This window comes from Oncorhynchus kisutch, unplaced genomic scaffold (genome assembly GCF_002021735.2).
Source record: "Oncorhynchus kisutch isolate 150728-3 unplaced genomic scaffold, Okis_V2 Okis02a-Okis13b_hom, whole genome shotgun sequence".
Taxonomy (NCBI): Eukaryota; Metazoa; Chordata; class Actinopteri; order Salmoniformes; family Salmonidae; genus Oncorhynchus; species Oncorhynchus kisutch.
In genome coordinates this window covers 2,749,567-2,770,549 of record NW_022261979.1, presented here as the reverse complement: position 1 = coordinate 2,770,549, position 20,983 = coordinate 2,749,567, and the positions used below count along the sequence as shown (strand labels likewise).

The following is a 20,983-nucleotide window of genomic DNA, read 5'->3' as shown; positions in this document are numbered from 1 at the left end:
CAGCCCATCTCCCCTCGTCAAAGGGAGTGCACTGTATAGGGAAAAGGTGCCGTCTCTGACGCAGATCTTACAGGGAGGGACTTTTTCATGCGTATCCAAAAATACCATTAATGGTAATGTTATTGGAAGTTCCTTACACAGTACAGTGTCTGTGTCCCAAAGGGCACCCTATTCCCTATATAGTGCATTACTTTTGATCAGGGCCCATAGGGGCTTTGGTGACAAGCAGTGCACTATGTAGGGAATATGGTGCCATTTGGGATGCAGGCAGTGAGTCAAGGTGGGATTTGCAGAACATAACAGTTTCCCAGAATCTGAGGGCTGTGCTTCTCGGCATCCTGCTTCACAACATGATGAAAGCTTAACAACACAGCTGCTTTCTATGAACCCTGTACAGGGGCTTTGACAGACTAGTGCCCTGTACAGGGGCTGTGACAGACTAGTGCCCTGTACAGGGGCTGTGACAGACTAGTGCCCTGTACAGGGGCTGTGACAGACTAGTGCCCTGTACAGGGGCTGTGACAGACTAGTGCCCTGTACAGGGGCTGTGACAGACTAGTGCCCTGTACAGGGGCAGTGCATGACGTGTCACGTTACTGTGGACTGATGGACTGATGAGCATCAAGGCTTTTAGAGATACTTTTGTAACCCTTTCCAGCTTCATGCAAGTCAACAATTCTTAATCTTACGTCTTCTGAGGACTCTTTTGTTCGAGGCATGGTTCACATCAGGCTTCTTGAAGAATTTGCTATCACAAAAGTGGTCCCTGGCCCCAAAATGTTTGTGAACCCCTGCTCTAAAAAAACAACAATCTTAAAGACAGATACTGTATTTCGTGCTATGGCACCTTGAACAGTAAACCAAACCCGGGAGTAGAATCAGAAATCAGAGAGTGCCTCTGACCATTCAACCAGCATCAGGCCAGGCATGTGCTCCCCCCCCCCCAAACAGTTATTGATCACATCTTTGCAGCTGCTGTGCTACTCTGTGGATGGGCTGGCCTTTGTGACCACAAGTGTCCATCTATAAACAATGGCACTGGCCTCCACTCCAGACTGGATGCTTTTAATGAGGCAGAGTGCAACTCTCTCTCTCTCTCCTCTCTCTCTCTCTCTCTCTCTCTCTCTCTGGGACACAGTGTTCCTGTAGAAGTGGTGGAGGTGACCTCCAGTACCACTAGAATGTTTCTTAACATAGACACTGTGAAGGAGAAACGCTATCCATCCCTTAGACCCTGATAGGTCACGTCCAGTTTGGCTGAACTCCTAACCCACTACTGTGGCTAAGCAGTGAAGCTCCCTCTGTTGGCTTGTTTAGTTATTTCAAATGTAAAAAATGACTGCTTAGAAATGTTAAGTTATGTCAAATCCGAAGAAATCAAGTTGAGCTGATAGAACGTACGTTTGATAAGTTGATACCACTTAACATTTTAAGTCAGGGTAGTAACAGCTTTCTAAATGGAAACAGTCCAGACGCTGTTTTCCCGTTCAGAGGCGCTGTGCGGGCTTAAGGGATGTGTTGGCATTCTCTGTGTAACCACGGCTGAGGCAGCTCAAACATGTTCGCTATGAAGTCCGCAGCAGGACCTCCAGGGTCTTGATAGAACACAGATACACATAGAATTCTCTCTCTCACTGAGAAGTGTTTACATCAGAGGTCTGTAGAAGAAGTGGTTTTTACTGATGTGATGTGACACAAGTCTGCCTGGGTTACTATCCAGAAGTGAGTTACTCAAATTCCTGCTTAGGCCGTTAACCTCCAGTCCTTCTCTAGGAATTGGCTCTGTGATGAAAATAGATAAACATGACATCTGCACATTATCTCAAACTGTTCTGTTCTGCAAGTGGACAAAAAAGAAAACAAAGAAGACTGTGTTGGATGATCAAAACATTGATCCACTGTTCCTTTAGGAAAACATAGGAGCTATCTAACATAGGGACACATAGGAGCTATCTAACATAGGGACACATAGGAGCTATCTAACATAGGGAAACATAGGAGCTATCTAACATAGGGAAACATAGGAGCTATCTAACATAGGGAAACATAGGAGCTATCTAACATAGGGACACATAGGAGCTATCTAACATAGGGAAACATAGGAGCTATCTAACATAGGGAAACATAGGAGCTATCTAACATAGGGAAACATAGGAGCTATCTAACATAGGGAAACATAGGAGCTATCTAACATAGGGAAACATAGGAGCTATCTAACATAGGAAAACATAGGAGCTATCTAACATAGGGAAACATAGGAGCTATCTAACATAGGGAAACATAGGAGCTATCTAACATAGGGAAACATAGGAGCTATCTAACATAGGGAAACTTAGGAGCTATCTAACATAGGGAAACATAGGAGCTATCTAACATAGGGAAACATAGGAGCTATCTAACATAGGGAAACATAGGAGCTATCTAACATAGGGAAACATAGGAGCTATCTAACATAGGGAAACATAGGAGCTATCTAACATAGGGAAACATAGGAGCTATCTAACATAGGGAAACATAGGAGCTATCTAACATAGGGAAACATAGGAGCTATCTAACATAGGGAAACATAGGAGCTATCTAACATAGGGAAACATAGGAGCTATCTAACATAGGGAAACATAGGAGCTATCTAACATAGGGAAACATAGGAGCTATCTAACATAGGAAAACATAGGAGCTATCTAACATAGGGAAACATAGGAGCTATCTAACATAGGAAAACATAGGAGCTATCTAACATAGGGAAACATAGGAGCTATCTAACATAGGGAAACATAGGAGCTATCTAACATAGGGAAACATAGGAGCTATCTAACATAGGGAAACATAGGAGCTATCTAACATAGGGAAACATAAGCTTGTGGAATATTTACGACCAGGCAGCAATAACCTTCCATATCAACACAGTACCATACATTATGCTGTGCTGGCAGACTTGAAAAATCACCCATTCACAACAACATGTAGGACACTGGCTTTAGTGCTAAGATACTGTATGTACTTTACTGTGGAGAGTTATCTCTGTGTTCAAAATGGATTTGTCCTGGTAGGCTAGGAATGAAAAATGCTCAGCAAGTGCATTTTCTATGTAGGTGCTATAGATTACAACAGCGTTAGAGGTAGCAATACGAGTATACACAGAGATAAGTACACAGCTGCCCCTGAAAATGCAAGGCATAGAACGACAACGGTAACAGACTAGAAGAGGTGTAGAATACATAATTATTCTTCATGAAGGAAACGTTTTTCTACCTGCATTTCAGAGCATGTTGCTTTAGCATTCAGACCACATTCAAGACAGATCCTGTAATAAAAACATCTTTTTGAGTGGTATTTTCCTTTAAGAATTAGTCAAGCTGTAAAGTTTTCAAGAAGCATCACATTACTTTATTTATTTAATTTAACTAGGCAAGTCAGTTAAGAACAAATTCTTATTTTCAATGACATAAACCAGATCTTTGCCTCTTGGTCATACTCAGATCCCACCAACAAAACAAAACATGTTCTCCTTTCTTTTGATGTGGGCTATATTAAAAAGGTTGAGAATAAAAATAGGTTTGAGGGCACAGCCCTACTTGAGACACCCACTTGACGTAAAAGAGTTAGTCCTATTGAATAAGAAGGTGACATTTACTGAAAGAACACACAACGACAAGGAGGTGTTGTTATCACATCTAAGATGGCATTTAAGGCCATGCTGCGGTGTACAGTAGAGTCGCGTTCATTGTGGTGAATTATGACAAGCAGGGTTACAGTAACCAAACCTGCTCCAGGCTGTGTCCCAAATGGATCCCTATATAGTGACCTACAGTACTTTGACCAGGGTCCATAGGGCTCTGGTCAATCGTAGTGCACTACATAGGGAAAAAGGTGCAGTTTGGGACTCATCACCAGTGTTTTAGAGAAAAGGTCAGGGACCTGCAGCATTGAAATCCACACTGAAACCAACACAATGTCTTGGCATGGTGGGGAGACTGAGGGGCCAGCCCACGGTGGGGCCAGCCAGGGGCCTGTGGAACTTACGTCAGCTCTTCCTGCCATTGTTGCTGTGTCGTTCTGCTGCACAGATAGAAACACAGCTGGTCAGGCAGGAAGGGAAGAACTGAGGCCATCGTGGACTCAGCGCTCCAGGGTGGTTCTAGGTACAGACCTAGGATCAGCTTCGCTCCCCCAGTCCTGACCTTAACCATGAGTGGGCAAAATGCTACATTTTCCTGAGATCAGCATCTAGGGGCAACTTCACCCTACACCGAGCTAGCCAATCAGGACACCACCTCCTCTCAAGTGTTCTAATAGGCTGTTGGATTTTGACACAAAATAGAGTGAGCGCTCTTAACCACCCAATAACACTGGATTCAGTTAACGGTATTGACATTATGATGGTTCTAAGTATACGGTAGTTAGGAACTAAATGAATCTCATTTGTTTTTAACAGGTTAATAAGGCAGTCACAGTAGCTAGCTAGAGGTTTGTCAATCATTTGCCATATAGCTCTTACAGTAGGTGTATTCCAAGGTAACTGAATGGAGTGTTACGTAGGACTTAATAATACTCCCCTCCAGAACCTTCTAGTTCTCAGAATAACAAGTGAGTGGGCAGGCAATAGGCTTGGTTCACTAGGGCAGGGTTCTCCAACCCTGTTCCTGGAGATGCCCTCCTGGAGGTTTCCACTCCAACCCTGTTCCTGGAGAGATACCCTCCAGGAGGTTTTCACTCCAAACCTGTACCCGGAAAGATCCTCCGGGCAGAGGCATTACCGGATATGAACCATCCAATAATACCAGATGACAAGTTAAGATCATTTGGATGAATGGTTGGCTCTAGACGGAGTGGTGCTTATAGAGGGAGTGGTGCTCTAGACGGAGTGGTGCTTATAGAGGGAGTGGTGCTCTAGACGGAGTGGTGCTTATAGAGGGAGTGGTGCTTATAGAGGGAGTGGTGCTCTAGAGGGAGTGGTGCTCTAGACTGAGTGGTGCTTATAGAGGGAGTGGTGCTCTAGACGGAGTGGTGCTTATAGAGGGAGTGGTGCTTATAGAGGGAGTGGTGCTCTAGAGGGAGTGGTGCTTATAGAGGGAGTGGTGCTCTAGAGGGAGTGGTGCTTATAGAGGGAGTGGTGCTCTAGATGGAGTGGTGCTTATAGAGGGAGTGGTGCTCTAGATGGAGTGGTGCTTATAGAGGGAGTGGTGCTCTAGATGGAGTGGTGCTTATAGAGGGAGTGGTGCTTATAGAGAGAGTGGTGCTCTAGATGGAGTGGTGCTCTAGAGGGAGTAGTGCTTATAGAGGGAGTGGTGCTTATAGAGGGAGTGGTGCTTATAGAGGGAGTGGTGCTCTAGATGGAGTGGTGCTTATAGAGGGAGTGGTGCTCTAGATGGAGTGGTGCTTATAGAGGGAGTGGTGCTCTAGATGGAGTGGTGCTTATAGAGGGAGTGGTGCTCTAGAGGGAGTGGTGCTTATAGTGGGAGTTGTGCTCTAGAGGGAGTGGTGCTCTAGAGAGAGTGGTGCTCTAGAGGGAGTGGTGCTCTAAAGGGAGTGGTGCTCTAGAGGGAGTGGTGCTTATAGAGGGAGTGGTGCTTATAGAGGGAGTGGTGCTCTAGAGAGAGTGGTGCTTATAGAGGGAGTGGTGCTTATAGAGGGAGTGGTGCTTATAGAGGGAGTGGTACTCTAGAGGGAGTGGTGCTTATAGTGGGAGTGGTGCTCTAGAGGGAGTGGTGCTTATAGAGGGAGTGGTGCTTATAGAGGGAGTGGTGCTCTAGAGCGAGTGGTGCTCTAGAGGGAGTGGTGCTTATAGAGGGAGTGGTGCTTATAGAGGGAGTGGTGCTCTAGAGAGAGTGGTGCTTATAGAGGGAGTGGTGCTCTAGAGGGAGTGGTGCTCTAGAGAGTGTGGTGCTTATAGAGGGAGTGGTGCTTATAGAGGGAGTGGTACTCTAGAGGGAGTGGTGCTCTAGAGAGAGTGGACGGTTCTTCCTAGAATCCTCTATAAATGGTTACACCAGCCAATTTTATTTGAACATATATCATGGGGCCTTTATTTGTTATATCACAGTGGTGTTAGGAATCTCCTGGTTTACAGGCCAAATCAGGCCTGTAAGTCACATTATGCTGGCTTGCAAAGTGATATGTAATTCCTACTGGAATCCAGCCAGAGTAAGGATATCCAACATTGTCAATCCTGCAACCTGTATTCAAAATGACTGCCAGGTTAGGGAAGAATGAATACTGAGTCTACCTCAATCATCTAAACTGGAACAACCATCTCAGTAACTAACGGGTGCAATAAATCCAACAGAAAGGATATGTTATTTATCATTGTGTAGCATAAAGTTCATCCAAATGAATAAATATACATGCAAAATACAGATATTACAATACATCCAAACATCTGAAAATATCCCTGCAAATATCCCTGCAATAGAGCTGGGAAATATTAGATATGGTTCTATGTAAAAACCCTACTTGCCTTCCAAAGAACCCTTTCTTCCAAAAAAAGTTCTCAGGATGTGGAAGGTTCTAGGTAGAACCCTTTGCCTTACAAAGAACACTGGTTTTCCAAAAGGGTTATTCTGATCAAAACGGTTCTTGGTAGAACCCTATCACTCCGCAAAGAACCCTTTTGGAACCCTTTTTTCTAAGAGTGTAGTATTTGAGAGTGTGATGATTTCTCTAGACTAACTCTGTCACAGTGTTTGAGAGTGTGATGATTTCTCTAGACTAACTCTGTCACAGTGTTTGAGAGTGTGATGATTTCTCTAGACTAACTCTGTCACAGTGTTTGAGAGTGTGATGATTTCTCTAGCTCTGTCACAGTGTTAATATTCTGTGAATGCAACGTGACGTTGTCTCTCACCTCTGCTGTCCTCTCTGGGGCGGCCTTGCTGCTGTTGTTGTGGTTCTGGAGGAAGCGACATCCGTCTTTGGCCAGTCTCTGGACCATCTCCAGATGGGACAGGTCCTCCTTGTCGTGCAGGGCACACACACACGGCTTCAGCGCCGGGGACACGGAGAACATGTACTTCAGGCCACAGTCCCACGACATTACTGTAGAGTAGAACCAGCACGGTGTACTCCTCTCCTCCTCTCTCACAGTGCACTCCAAAGGTGTGTGTGAGGGGGATGGGCCAGGAAACCTTGAGTGTGTGTCTGTCTGGCTGTTTGTCTCTGTGTGTGTGTCTGTGAGCGCAGGTGAGTTACGGCCTCCTCTCACTGAGCCAAAGCAGATCCCTGTAGAAGCACCAACAACAGCTCCGGCTGGCTCTCTGGTTGGCCTGCAGATGCAGAAATAGAGAGATAGAGAGGGCTGTGAAACAGCAAGGACTCCAGGTGCCTCTGTTCTATATGCTTAGATCCAGAGGGAGAGAGATACTGACTGCTACTGCCTCCTTCCCTTCTCTTTCACTGCTGGGGAAGGAGGGAGGGGAGAGAGGGAGGGGATAGAGGGAGAGAAAGAGAGAGAGGGAGGGGAGGGAAGGAAGGAAGGAAGAGAGGGAGGGAGGGAGAGAGAGGGGAGAGACATGGAGAGAGGGAGGGCGAGAGAGAGAGGGGGAGAGAGGGGATCAGGAAACATCTGGTAAAGCACTCAAGACCAGCCCCTGCAGAGGAAGTTCCACTATCTCTACCTCCCCCTGTCCATGCTGTCTGAGGTGGGCTGGGCCTGGGTGGGTGAACACTGGGGGGAGGGGGGGGGGGGGGTAGACAGGGGAGGTAGGGGGGTTTTGGACCCCCTGAGAGAACACAGAGGTAAACACAGTGGACGAATCTGGGTTCAATTTCCAACTATGACCGACAGAGCAAGACATTTTAGTTGATAGAACATTCAGTGCTGCTGTCACAGGGTGGTCTGTCACAGGGTGGTCTGTCACAGGGTGGTCTGTCACAGGTTGGTCTGTCACATGTTGGTCTGTCACAGGGTGGTCTGTCACAGGGTGGTCTGTCACAGGTTGGTCTGCCGTTGTGCTCATCCTGTCCTTGCTCCGTTCTGTACTTTCTGTTATTGAATAGGTGGGCCAGACTGAAGAGTTGGGTGTGAGTGACATTGAAAGTCCTTTGCACACCCTAGCTCCTACAGAACCCCATCGGGATGCATGTGATGATGGCTGAGTAGGTCTCATTTGTAAATAGATTTTTATTTAATTGCCTTAGAAAATCTCTTAAGGATACGCCACTTTTTCCCCCAATTTTTGCCTAAAATGACCCAAATCTAACTGCCTGTAGCTCAGGCTCTGAAGCAAGGATATGCATATTTGTGGTATCATTTGAAAGGAAACCCTTTGAAGTGTGTGGAAATGTGAAAGGGATGTAGGAGAATATAACACAACAGATCTGATAAAAAATAATACAAAGAAAAAGCCAACCGTTCTTTTGTATTTTTTTGTACCATCATATTTGAAATGCAAGAAAAAGGCCATAATGTATTATTCTAGCCCAGGTACAATTTCGATATTGACCACTAGATGGCAGCAGTGTATGTGCAAAGTTTTAGTCTTATCCAATTAACCATTGCATTTCTGTTCAACATTTTTTATCAAGACTGCCCAAATGTGCCTAATTTGTTGATTAATAGCTTTTCTTGTTCAAAATTAAGCACTCTCCTCAAACAATAGCATGGTGTTCTTTCACTGTAATAGCTACTGTAAATTGAACACTGCAGTTAGATTAACAAGAATTTAAGCTTTCTGCCAATATCAGATATGTCTATGTCCTGGGAAATGTTCTTGATACTTACAACCTCATGCTAATCGCATTAGCCTACGTTAGCTCAACCGTCCCGTGGAAGGGACACCGAACCCGAAGAAGATGGGTCACTTCTTCAGTGCCCACATAATAATCATATAAGCCAATTACAATATCACTCACACTGTATGACATACAGATGTAGGATCTTAATTTGATCACTCTGTTGTAGGAGAACTAAACGTATAGTGTATTTGAGGTAAAAAAAAAAGCTTATTTCACTTGATTTTCCCTTATGAAAAATGTATCAACCCTTACAAAAATGTTAATTCATCATAATCCACATAGTAATTCACATTTTCTGTTGCTGCAGGATTATTTTATTGCTGTAGCGAACTGGCTCAAATTAAGATCCTTTATCTGTACTGCTACTATGTGTAATATGTATGATAAGGAAACTAGGAAATCCTATTTCTACAGAATTACATTTCCTCTTTAATGACTTTGTCCAATTAAACATGTATTTTCTGGGCAGAAATTATAGTCATACGATGAATAACCTTTGTGACCTTCTAATATCTAATCCACGTAATAATAATAATCCAAATATTTCCGTCCCAAAGGGCACCATATTTCCTATGTAGTACACTACTTTTGAGAAGTGTGCTGTATCGGAAACAGGGTGCCATTTGGGATGGAAACATTTGATGTCTGACATTCTCTAACACACATTTCTGCTCCTGAAGAAAGCCAGGGCTTTACCTATCGTACATTATGCATTTACCACTATGGTCTGTATATCATTTTACCCCTCTTCCTGTTATCATAGAAAACCTCTCAACCCGGTCTCAAACGATGTGCTTACACATTTTGTATGATGAACGGAAACACATAGCAAGTCAATGAGGTCATGAATCTTAACAACCAAGCCTTGACATTACAGATGTCATGCATTGAGCTACAGTAGTGTATTGATATATCTGCCTCTGTTGGCTGTGCTACACAACCTAGGGTGTGTATTAAACAAACAATTCTCTGGTACCAGCACAGTCTATTCCTGGTCTGAATAGCCCACCACCACCACCCACTGACTGTACAGTACAAGACAAAAGGGAGATGTGGGTCCAGTCACCTGGGCAATGCCAGGTGTGCTCTCATTCCTAATGTGAACAAACCAAAGCATAGACCTGAACCACATCAGAGAGGTTCCCCCTCGAGTCTTTTTAGCCTCCTTGGCTCTCTACCATCCACTCAGTCCAAACGATGTCGGTGTTGACAAGGCCCTATCCCAGCTGTTTGTGGGTATGTACTACACAGGCAACAGGGTGCCATTTGGGACACAGTCATGGTCTTTCTTGTGTTGAACTGCAAGTCTCTCCAGAGATGTTCGATCGGGTTCAAGTCCGGGCTCTGTCTGGGCCACTCAAGGACATTCAGAGACTTGTCACAAAGCCACTCCTGCGTTGTCTTGGCTGTGTGCTTAGGGTCGTTGTCCTGTTGGAAGGTGAACCTTCGCCCCAGTCTGAGGTCCTGAGCACTCTGGAGCATGTTTTCATCAAAGAGCTCTCTGTACTTTGCTCCGTTCATCTTTCCCTCGATCCTGTCGAGTCTCCCAGTCCCTGCCGCTGAAAAACATCCCCACAGCATGGTGCTGCCACCACTGTAGGGATGGTGCCAGGTTTCCTCCAGACATGATGCTTGGCATTCAGGCCAAAGAGTTCAATCTTGTTTTCATCAGACCAGAAAATCTTGATTCTCATGTTCTAAGAGTCTATTGGTGCCCTTTGACCAAACTCCAAGTGGGCTGTCATGTGCTTTTTACTGAGGAGTGTCTTCCATCTGGCCTCTCTACCATAAAGGCCTGATTGGTGGAGTGTTGCAGGGATGGTTGTCCATCTGCAAAGTTCTCCCATCTCCACAGAGGAACTCTGGAGCTCTGTCAGAGTGGCCATCGGGTTCTTGGTCACCTCCTTGACCAATTCCCTTCTCCCCAGATTACTCAGTTTGGCCAGGCAGCCAGCTCTAGGAAGAGTCTTGGTGATTCAAACTTCTTCCATTTAACAATGATGGAGGCCACTGTGTTCTTGGGAACCTTCAATCCTGCAGAAATATTTTGGTATCCTTGCCCAGATTTGTGTCTCAACACAATCCTGTCTTAAAGCTCTACGGACAATTCCTTTGACCTCATGGTTTTTGTTTTTGCTCTGACATGCACTGTCCACTGTGGGACCTTATATAGACAGGTGTGTGCCTTTCCAAATCATGTCCAATCAATTGAATTAATCACAGGTGGACTCCATTCAAGTTGTAGAAACATCTCAGGGATGATCAATGGAAACAGGATGCACCTGAGTTCAATATCGAGTCTCATAGCAAAGTGTCTGAATACTTATGTAAATAAGATATTTCTGTTTTTTTACTTTCAATACATTTGTCATTATGGGATATTGTGTGTAGATTGATGAATAAGAACTTTTAGAGTAAGGCTGTAAGGTAACAAAATTTGGAAAAAGTCAAGGGGTCTGAATACTTTCGAATGAACTCTAAATAGGACATTTGAAAAACAAAAGTGACAGGACAAATTATAATTTGATCGTAGCGGGAACAGAGAAAGATGTGCTCCTTGATAGAGTGTGGTAGGATATATGGACATATTTCCCGTTTAAAAGACTGTGACATTTATTAATAAACTTCATTTGAATGTCTTTGCTTACTGCTCCTATTACCAGACATTATATAAATATATAGGGCTCTATTCAATCCGCATCGCGGAATTTCAGCTTTTCGGCGTGATTGAAATTGAAAGGCAACGCTCACACTTTTTAGCGGCGGCTGCATTCAGGTTAAACGGAAATTCAACAGTCAATAGGAAATGACCTTAACGTTTTCTATTGCGGAATCCTTACCCCTTCAGCTTTATGATTGAATAGAGCCCCTAGTCTCAGATTCATGGACGTGTCAAATCAGACTTTAACTGCTCAAATGAAGCTTGGCTGGAGCCCTGTGTAATTACATATAGACTGATGCGCACATATGTGCCAGAGCAGACTAAAACAAGGACATTCATTCTCAGTATGATATGTGCCAGAGCAGACTAAAACAAGGACATTCATTCTCAGTATGATATGTGCCAGAGCAGACTAAAACAAGGACATTCATTCTCAGTATGATATGTGCCAGAGCAGACTAAAACAAGGACATTCATTCTCAGTATGATATGTGCCAGAGCAGACTAAAACAAGGACATTCATTCTCAGTATGATATGTGCCAGAGCAGACTAAAACAAGGACATGCATTCTCAGTATGATATGTGCCAGAGCAGACTAAAACAAGGACATTCATTCTCAGTATGATATGTGCCAGAGCAGACTAAAACAAGGACAATCATTCTCAGTATGATATGTGCCAGAGCAGACTAAAACAAGGACATTCATTCTCAGTATGATATGTGCCAGAGCAGACTAAAACAAGGACATTCATTCTCAGTATGATATGTACCAGAGCAGACTAAAACAAGGACATTCATTCTCAGTATGATATGTGCCAGAGCAGACTAAAACAAGGACATTCATTCTCAGTATGATATGTGCCAGAGCAGACTAAAACAAGGACATTCATTCTCAGTATGATATGTGCCAGAGCAGACTAAAACAAGGACATTCATTCTCAGTATGATATGTGCCAGAGCAGACTAAAACAAGGACATTCATTCTCAGTATGATATGTACCAGAGCAGACTAAAACAAGGACATTCATTCTCAGTATGATATGTGCCAGAGCAGGCTAAAACAAGGACATTCATTCTCAGTATGATATGTGCCAGAGCAGACTAAAACAAGGGCATTCATTGTCAGTATGATATGTGCCAGAGCAGACTAAAACAAGGACATTCATTCTCAGTATGATATGTGCCAGAGCAGACTAAAACAAGGACATTCATTCTCAGTATGATATGTGCCAGAGCAGACTAAAACAAGGACATTCATTCTCAGTATGAACACTTTATCTATCGCTCTAATATATATATTTTTACCCTGTCAGCAATGTACTGCTTGACTGGGTCTTAGCAAAGCCCTTCAACTGTACTGTGATAGTTGACTGAGTCTTAGCAAAGCCCTTCAACTGTACTGTGATAGTTGACTGAGTCTTAGCAAAGCCCTTCAACTGTACTGTGATAGTTGACTGAGTCTTAGCAAAGCCCTTCAACTGTACTGTGATAGTTGACTGAGTCTTAGCAAAACCCTTCAACTGTACAGGAAAAAAACTGCTGATGTACACAAAAGCTAAATGAGAAATACCCCTCTTCTCTTCTCTGGTCTCCAGTATCGGAAGGGGTCTCCTCCCTGCATCCTCCACCATGTGAGCTTCAGTTGAGTTCCATGAGGATATGTTCCTTTTTGTTCTTCCAAAGCCACGAGGAATTGGCAGGTGTCCTCCCATCCTTCTCTCTGAGAATCCATAACTGGACGTTTCTACTACATTTATAGTCTGCGTCTCAAATTGTACCCTATTCCCTATATAGTGCACTACTTTTGATCAGGGTTCATAGTGCTATGTATATGGAGTAGGGTGCCATTTGGGACGCACAGATAGACTACACAGCACATTCATCTCTTCTCTAATTTCTAGTGTTTTTTAAAATGTTTATACTGTATATGTTTTGTTAGTTATACTACTTTGATATTGAATACTGCAGGGCTTGTAAGTTAAGCATTTCACTGAACTGGTGCATGTGACAAATAAAAACTTGAAACATTCATCTATCTGCTTTTTACTGGAGGAACAAAACAAGGACTTCATCACTAGAGTCTTGGTTTAAAGTCTCCTTCTTAACCAGACAGATCAGCTAGTCTTTAGAAGGGCTGTCCCTCAGCGGTTATGGGCTGAGGAGGAACGCCAGCTGCACAATGAATACAAATGCATCCGATACATCATTTTCCTCCAGATGGGGAGTCACATACGCTGTCACCGCAGTCAGGCCAGAGTGTCCAAGGGGAATGGAAGGGGAACGGGGGTGTTTAGATATCCTCGAGCAGCAGACACCTGTCATTAACTCCTATATCCCCATAGGTATTGGTTTGCTGTTGTGGCCCTTCATGCCAAAGGTGATCGTGTGTGTCAGGTTGGCTGCATCGCCGGTTGCTGAGAGTAACAAATGGCTATTGTCATTAGCAGATAAATTGCTAAAATCCCATAAAATGACAACATTACTAATGCAGAGGATAACATCTGATGCATGCTAAGTGTACTGGTCTCACTATGAGTCAAGAAAGGTGTATTTACCACAGTTTTGACAAGGCATTATGTTATTACGTAATTCATATTATTTGTGACATAAACAAGTGGGTTTATGTGAATTAAACTGTTAAGGGCTCTCTGAGTCTCTCGGCAAGATCGAGTGCTATGGGAAACACTACCCACCCAATAGTTTGTCTGAGGAAACACTACCCACCCAATAGTTTGTCTGAGGAAACACTACCCACCCAATAGTTTGTCTGAGGAAACACTACCCACCCAATAGTTTGTCTGAGGAAACATTTTGCTCATCAAGTGTTTCCTCAGTAGAACAATGTTCTACAATGTTGTAGGTAGTCTGTGAGCAGACACAGTGGAGGATGAGGATGAGTAGTCTGTGAGCAGACTCAGTGGAGGAGGAGGAGGAGTAGTCTGTGAGCAGACTCAGTGAAGGAGGAGGAGGAGTAGTCTGTGAGCAGACTCAGTGGAGGAGGAGGAGGAGTAGTCTGTGAGCAGACTCAGTGGAGGAGGAGGAGGAGTAGTCTGTGAGCAGACTCAGTGGAAGAGGAGGAGGAGTAGTCTGTGAGCAGACTCAGTGGAGGAGGAGGAGGAGTAGTCTGTGAGCAGACTCAGTGGAAGATGAGGAGGAGTAGTCTGTGAGCAGACTCAGTGGAAGATGAGGAGGAGTAGTCTGTGAGCAGACTCAGTGGAAGAGGAGGAGGAGTAGTCTGTGAGCAGACTCAGTGGAGGAAGAGAAGGAGTAGTCTGTGAGCAGACTCAGTGGAGGATGAGGAAAAGACTATGCCATATCCCCCAGGTATTCATGCAAATGCAGAGCCCTTTGTCTCAAATTGCACCCTATTCCCTACATAGTGCACTCATTTTGACCAGTCTAACTATAGGGCCACAAGGATATCATTACTACCTCTTAATTAACCTCTACGGGATCGGTGTCCCGGGATCGGTTGAGCTAACGTAGGCTAATGTGATTAGAATGGGGTTGAAAGTAACAAAAAAAAATCCCAGAACAAAGACATATCTGATATGGACAGAAAGCTTAAATTCTTGTTAATCTAATTTACAGTAATCTAAGAATTGTTGTTGTTAATCTAACAATTTACAGTAGCTATTACAGTGAAAGAACACCATACTATTGTTTGAGGAGAGTGCATAATGATGAACTTTATAATAATTAACCAGTTAGGCACATTTGGGCAGTCTTGATTCAACATTTTGAACAGATATGCAATGGTTCATTGGATCAGTTTTAAACTTTGCACATACACTGCTGCCATCTAGTGGCCAAAATCTAAATTGCGCCTGGGCTGGAATAATACATTATGGCCTTTCTCTTGCATTTCAAAGATGATGGTACAACAAAAAAACGTTGTATTATCTTTTACCGGATCTATTGTGTTATATTCTCCTACATCAATTTCACATTTCCACAAACTTCAAAGTGTTTCCTTTTAAATATGGATGCATGCATATCCTTGCTTCAGGGCCTGAGCTACAGGCAGTTAGATTTGGGTATGTAACTTTAGGCGAAGATTGAAAAAAAGGGTTGGATCCTTACCAAGTATAACTATAGAGCCACAAGGATATCATTACTACCCTCTTATTAGCACAGTCTAACTATAGAGCCACAAGGATATCATTACTGCTCTCTTTATTAACACAGTCTAACTATAGAACCACAAGGATATCATTACTACCCTCTTAATTAACACAGTCTGACTATAGAGCCATGAGGATATTAGAATTACCCTCTTAATTAACACAGTCTAACTATAGAGCCACAAGGATATCATTACTACCCTCTTAATTAACACAGTCTAACTTGTATGTCTTAGATGTGGTAGACCATGTGCTGACTTAATCAAGTACCAAAAGTACAGTTAGTGTACAAAACATTAAGAACACCTTCCTATTATTGAGTTGTGCCCTCAGAACAGCCTCAATTCATCTGGGCATGGACTCTACAAGGTGTCCAAAGCGTTCCACAGGGATGCTGGCCCATGTTGACTCCATTGCTTCCTACATTTTGGTCAAGTTGGCTGAATGTCCTTTGGGTGGTGGACGATTCTTGATACACACGGGAAACTGTTGAGTGTGGAAAAACCCAGCAGCGTTGCAGATCTTGACACAAACCAAGTGCACCTGGCACCTACTGTGCTACCATACCCCGTTCAAAGGCACTTATATATTTAGTCTTGCCCTCTCTGAATGGTACACATACAGTACACAATCCATATCTCAATTGTCTCAAGGCTTACAAATCCTTCTTTAACGTGTCTCCTCCCCTTCATCTACACTGATTGAAGTGGATTTAACAAGTGACATCAATAAGGGATCATGGCTTTCACCTGGATTCACCTGGTCAGTCTATATCATGGAAAGAGCAGGTGTTCTTAATATTTTGTATATTTAGTCTATACCATAACTGTGTGTTAGGATGGCAGTGAGGATGATTGAATCCAAATCAGATTAGGGAGTTAAAATAGATTTCTGTGTGAACATTTTGGGGTGTAAAACATCCATCTTGGATACATGTTCCTAAAATGACATACCAAGCATTCTTACATAAAGTGTTTATCCCTGCAATGGCATGAGTCTAGATACGCCAAGCCATTCCTCAACAGTTAGTATTGGAGTGAATGTGAGACTGTATCTTTCCTCCAGTGAATAATTACATTTCAGTTATTAAAGACATGCTGCGGTACTGTTGCGACTAGTAAGTATTTTTTTAACCTTCCGCTTTGGGCTGGATGTGTCAATTTGTAGCTCATACATGCATAATTTATGAGCAAAATTAATGTTTTAAGCTCAATTAGCTACATGTCAATTAGCTACATGTCAATTAGCTACATGTCAATTAGCTACATGTACCCACATGTGAGCCAGCCTCCTAGCAATTTGAGTTTCAGCCATTGTGCTCCAGCCCCTCTGCATTTAAGTGACAGCTAGCAAGATGCACAGTGAGAGAGAAAACAATGACATCTTGCACATATCTGCACATTTGTGACGTAGTACACCATTTTCAGAGATGACTTTTGTCTCGTGGGCACTACTTTCAGAACTACTGGCTAAAAAGTATAAAAAAGTAGCTGAGAATATCTTTAAAGACTTCAACAGTAGAAACAGGCTCAGAAAGTGACAGACTACAGAACATACATCCTAGCACGCCTCTTTTCACTGTGGATGGAGTCTCTCCAGGACCTTCATGTGAAGTATCTCCCTGGATACACTCTCCCTCCCTGTGGTGCTTCTCCTTAGGCCTGTCTGGAGACAAACACAATCTAAAGAGACAGACACTACATATCTAATGGCACCCTATTCCCTATGTAGTGCACTTGTTTTGACCATAGGTCCATGTGTTTAGTCGTTGTATTGCGTTTATACTGGGGTGCCATTTGGAGACACAGAGAGAGAATGTCCTCACCCTCTGCAGCACATCGCTTCTTTAAGACTTCACATCTACAACTTGGGGGTCGGGAACGAAAGACATTACAGTCTGTCTGTCTGTACAGTAGCTTACCACTTTGAACTTATCCTGACACTTGCTGTACTCTGACATGAATATTGAGGCAACACCAGATTCCAGAAAGTACTAATTTATGATTTAAAATGATCGTTTATAATTCATGATTTAAAAACAGAAAAGCATAGAACAGGTGGAGACATGTCAGGGTGATCATGTGACGTGGGTGCAGGCTAGTCAGGACTGGTGAAGTCACTCAGAGGGAAAGGAATCTAAAACCAAACTGACTTCCTTATCCATTCTCTTCACCTTCCCTTCCTTATCCCTCCTGGTGAAGGTTTCCTCCCTGAGACAAAGCACCAAGGACAGCAATCTGTGCATCCCAAACAGCACCATATTCCCTATAAAGTGCACTACTATATAAGGAATAGGGTGCCATTTGGAACGTCCCCACTGACTTCATATACTGATACTGACACAGTTTCTAAGGCAGGGGAGAGAGAGAGAGAAACCGAAACCATCAGGAGCACATAATCCTCGAGATCATTAAATAAACTACACAAAGTACAACAGTGCTAGTGTGCAAGTGCAGTTTCAAGTTCCCTGGTTACAGTACATCATTGGTCTAAAACCATCATCTAACCCTGCTGTGTTCACTGGTTACAGTACATCATTGGTCTAAGACCGTGATCTAACCCTGCTGTGTTCACTGGTTACAGTACATCATTGGTCTAAGACCGTAATCTAACCCTGCTGTGTTCACTGGTTACAGTACATCATTGGTCTAAGACCGTAATCTAACCCTGCTGTGTTCTCTGGTTACAGTACATCATTGGTCTAAGACCGTAATCTAACCCTGCTGTGTTCACTGGTTACAGTACATCACTGGTCTAAAACCGTAATCTAACCCTGCTGTGTTCACTTGGCTATAAAGTTGTGTCTCTTCTGGGTTTGAAACAGCCCAATGCTCCTCCAAGGAAGTTATTTAGAATAAGGGTTACATGGAGAAAGTCAGATCTCTCTGAAATGAAAGTGGATTGTTCCTCCCTTCAGCAAAAATATATTTGACCTAAACCCTCCCCGAACGCTTGAAACAAAATGCCCTTGTCTATATCCAAAATTATAAACCAAACATAAAGTGGATAGCAGAGAACATGTTCACCATTTACCCTCCCTTCTTGGACAGGCCAGTCTTAGAGTTTCAAGAGTTTTACAAACTGCTCTTCGTCCAGGAAGCATTACATGGCAGCCCAGGAATTTTGATAGTGCCCAGGCTGCGGGCCAGAAGATTGCCCACACACATTACCCAAATTACAGGCCAAGAATGGACAGAGTGTGTTCATCTTGTCATATTTCTCCAACGCCAAATCAGTGTGTCTTGTTTGCAATGAAACTGTTCCTGTTTGCAAATAATTACATCTGAGAAGTCATTAGGAATCTGAACATGGTACTTTCAAAAGTTAGGCTTACCTTTCCACAACGGACAGAGTAGAACCTACCGACGCAGAAAAATGTAAGCTTTAACTTCTGGCTACTCTTCTTCTGTGGTTTAACACAATGAGAGAAGGTCCCAAGTGTTTCTCTAAAAGCTGTCTGGGTTTAAACATATTCTATTTTACATACAGAAAGTGAATAACAAAAAAAAAGATTGTAATTGTTAGATTACTTCCAAAGCAAAGTCCATTTTTGGTCTCCTCGGTTATAGAAGGTTGTAGCTCGGCCTCTGAATGTCAAAGAAAGTAAACAATGATATCCCCATATGCATTTGAGTCACGTGCATATTTCTATCAGAAAGCATTACGGATCAAAGTGCTCTTACAGATCACTTCATATAATCGTATCCGTAAGATAAAAAAGGGGAGGCGTGTGCTTTTTGCCATTTTCTTTTTTTAAAAGTAGGCCTATGGCATACCCACTCATACCCTCTCATACCCTCTCATACCCTCTCACACCCTCGCATACCCTCTCATACCCTCTCATACCCTCTCATACCCTCTCACACCCTCGCATACCCTCTCATACCCTCTCATACCCTCTCACACCCTCGCATACCCTCTCATACCCTCTCATACCCTCTCACACCCTCGCATACCCTCTCATACCCTCTCATACCCTCTCACACCCTCTCATACCCTCTCACACCCTCTCCCACCCTCTCATACCCTCTCATACCCTCTCACACCCTCTCACACCCTCTCATACCCTCTCATACCCTCTCATACCCTCTCATACCCTCTCACACCCTCTCATACCCTCTCATACCCTCTCATACCCTCTCACACCCTCTCATACCCTCTCATACCCTCTCATACCCTCTCACACCCTCTCATACCTTCTCATACCCTCTCACACCCTCTCATACCCTCTCACACCCTCTCCCACCCTCTCATACCCTCTCATACCCTCTCACACCCTCTCACACCCTCTCATACCCTCTCATACCCTCTCATACCCTCTCATACCCTCTCACACCCTCTCATACCCTCTCATACCCTCTCATACCCTCTCACACCCTCTCATACCCTCTCATACCCTCTCACACCCTCTCATACCCTCTCATACCCTCTCATACCCTCTCACACCCTCTCATACCCTCTCATACCTTCTCATACCCTCGCATACCCTCTCATACCCTCTCACACCCTCTCATACAATCTCATACCCTCTCATACCTTCTCATACCCTCTCATACCCTCTCATACCTTCTCATACCCTCTCATACCCTCCCACACCCTCTCATACCCTCTCATACCTTCTCATACCCTCTCATACCCTCTCATACCCTCTCATACCTTCTCCTACCCTCTCATACCCTCTCACACCCTCTCATACCTTCTCATACCCTCTCATACCCTCTCATACCTTCTCATACCCTCTCATACCCTCTCACACCCTCTCATACCCTCTCATACCCTCTCATACCGTCTCATACCCTCGCATACCCTCTCATACCCTCTCAATTGGCGCCTTGGTTTTATCTTAACAGCCCTTCAACTGACAGGTAGGCTATTTAAAGAGGGCATGGTTGGTGGAGGAATTGACCTACAAATCAATGGATATAGCAGTCAAAAGCCTAATTTTGTTTGTCAAACAGGTAGGCCTACCTCCTTTTTCTTAAATAGGAAGAAATAGGCTTCAACACAAAGCCCTCTTGTTGTTAGTAAAGTCTAGTTCAAATGAAGATGGTTTAAATGAATTATGACTACTTGAATTTGCCTTCTTTCAGCACTCTGAGCTCTCCATTTCTGATTGATTGTGCTGCGGCTGCTGCTTCAAGTTTCAGCACCACGATGTGAGTTACTTGAATCTGTCTTATTGTGATGTCAATAACTCTGATAAATACATCATGGGTAAGAAACATATTGTTTTTAATCAAATCATTTATAGTAGTGGCAAGCTATCAAAGTTGACCTCCGGTCCTCCTCATGATCTTCACACTCTCCTTCTCAAACTGAACAGAACATAGGCTGTTGGATAGTCCACATGCAAGGCCTCGTTAGTCTGTGTCCCGAAGATAAATCCATCCCTGACCAGAATAATCACCTCTGACAGCTTGTGACAGCCCCTGAGAGTTTAGCACCTGTGAGGATCCACTCCAG

General features: G+C 43.6%; 1 protein-coding gene across 1 annotated transcript in view; it reads right to left on the bottom strand.

The window, feature by feature from the left end:
* LOC109876607 (rap guanine nucleotide exchange factor 5) overlaps positions 1-7,377 on the bottom strand; it is a 66,969-nt gene extending 59,592 nt beyond the window's left edge. The window contains exon 1 of the mRNA XM_031811951.1: positions 6,845-7,377. Within this exon, the coding sequence (XP_031667811.1) occupies positions 6,845-7,033 (189 nt within the window). The 5' untranslated portion in view covers positions 7,034-7,377. The remainder of the gene's footprint in view (positions 1-6,844) is intronic.
* Positions 7,378-20,983: the final 13,606 nt, after the last annotated feature.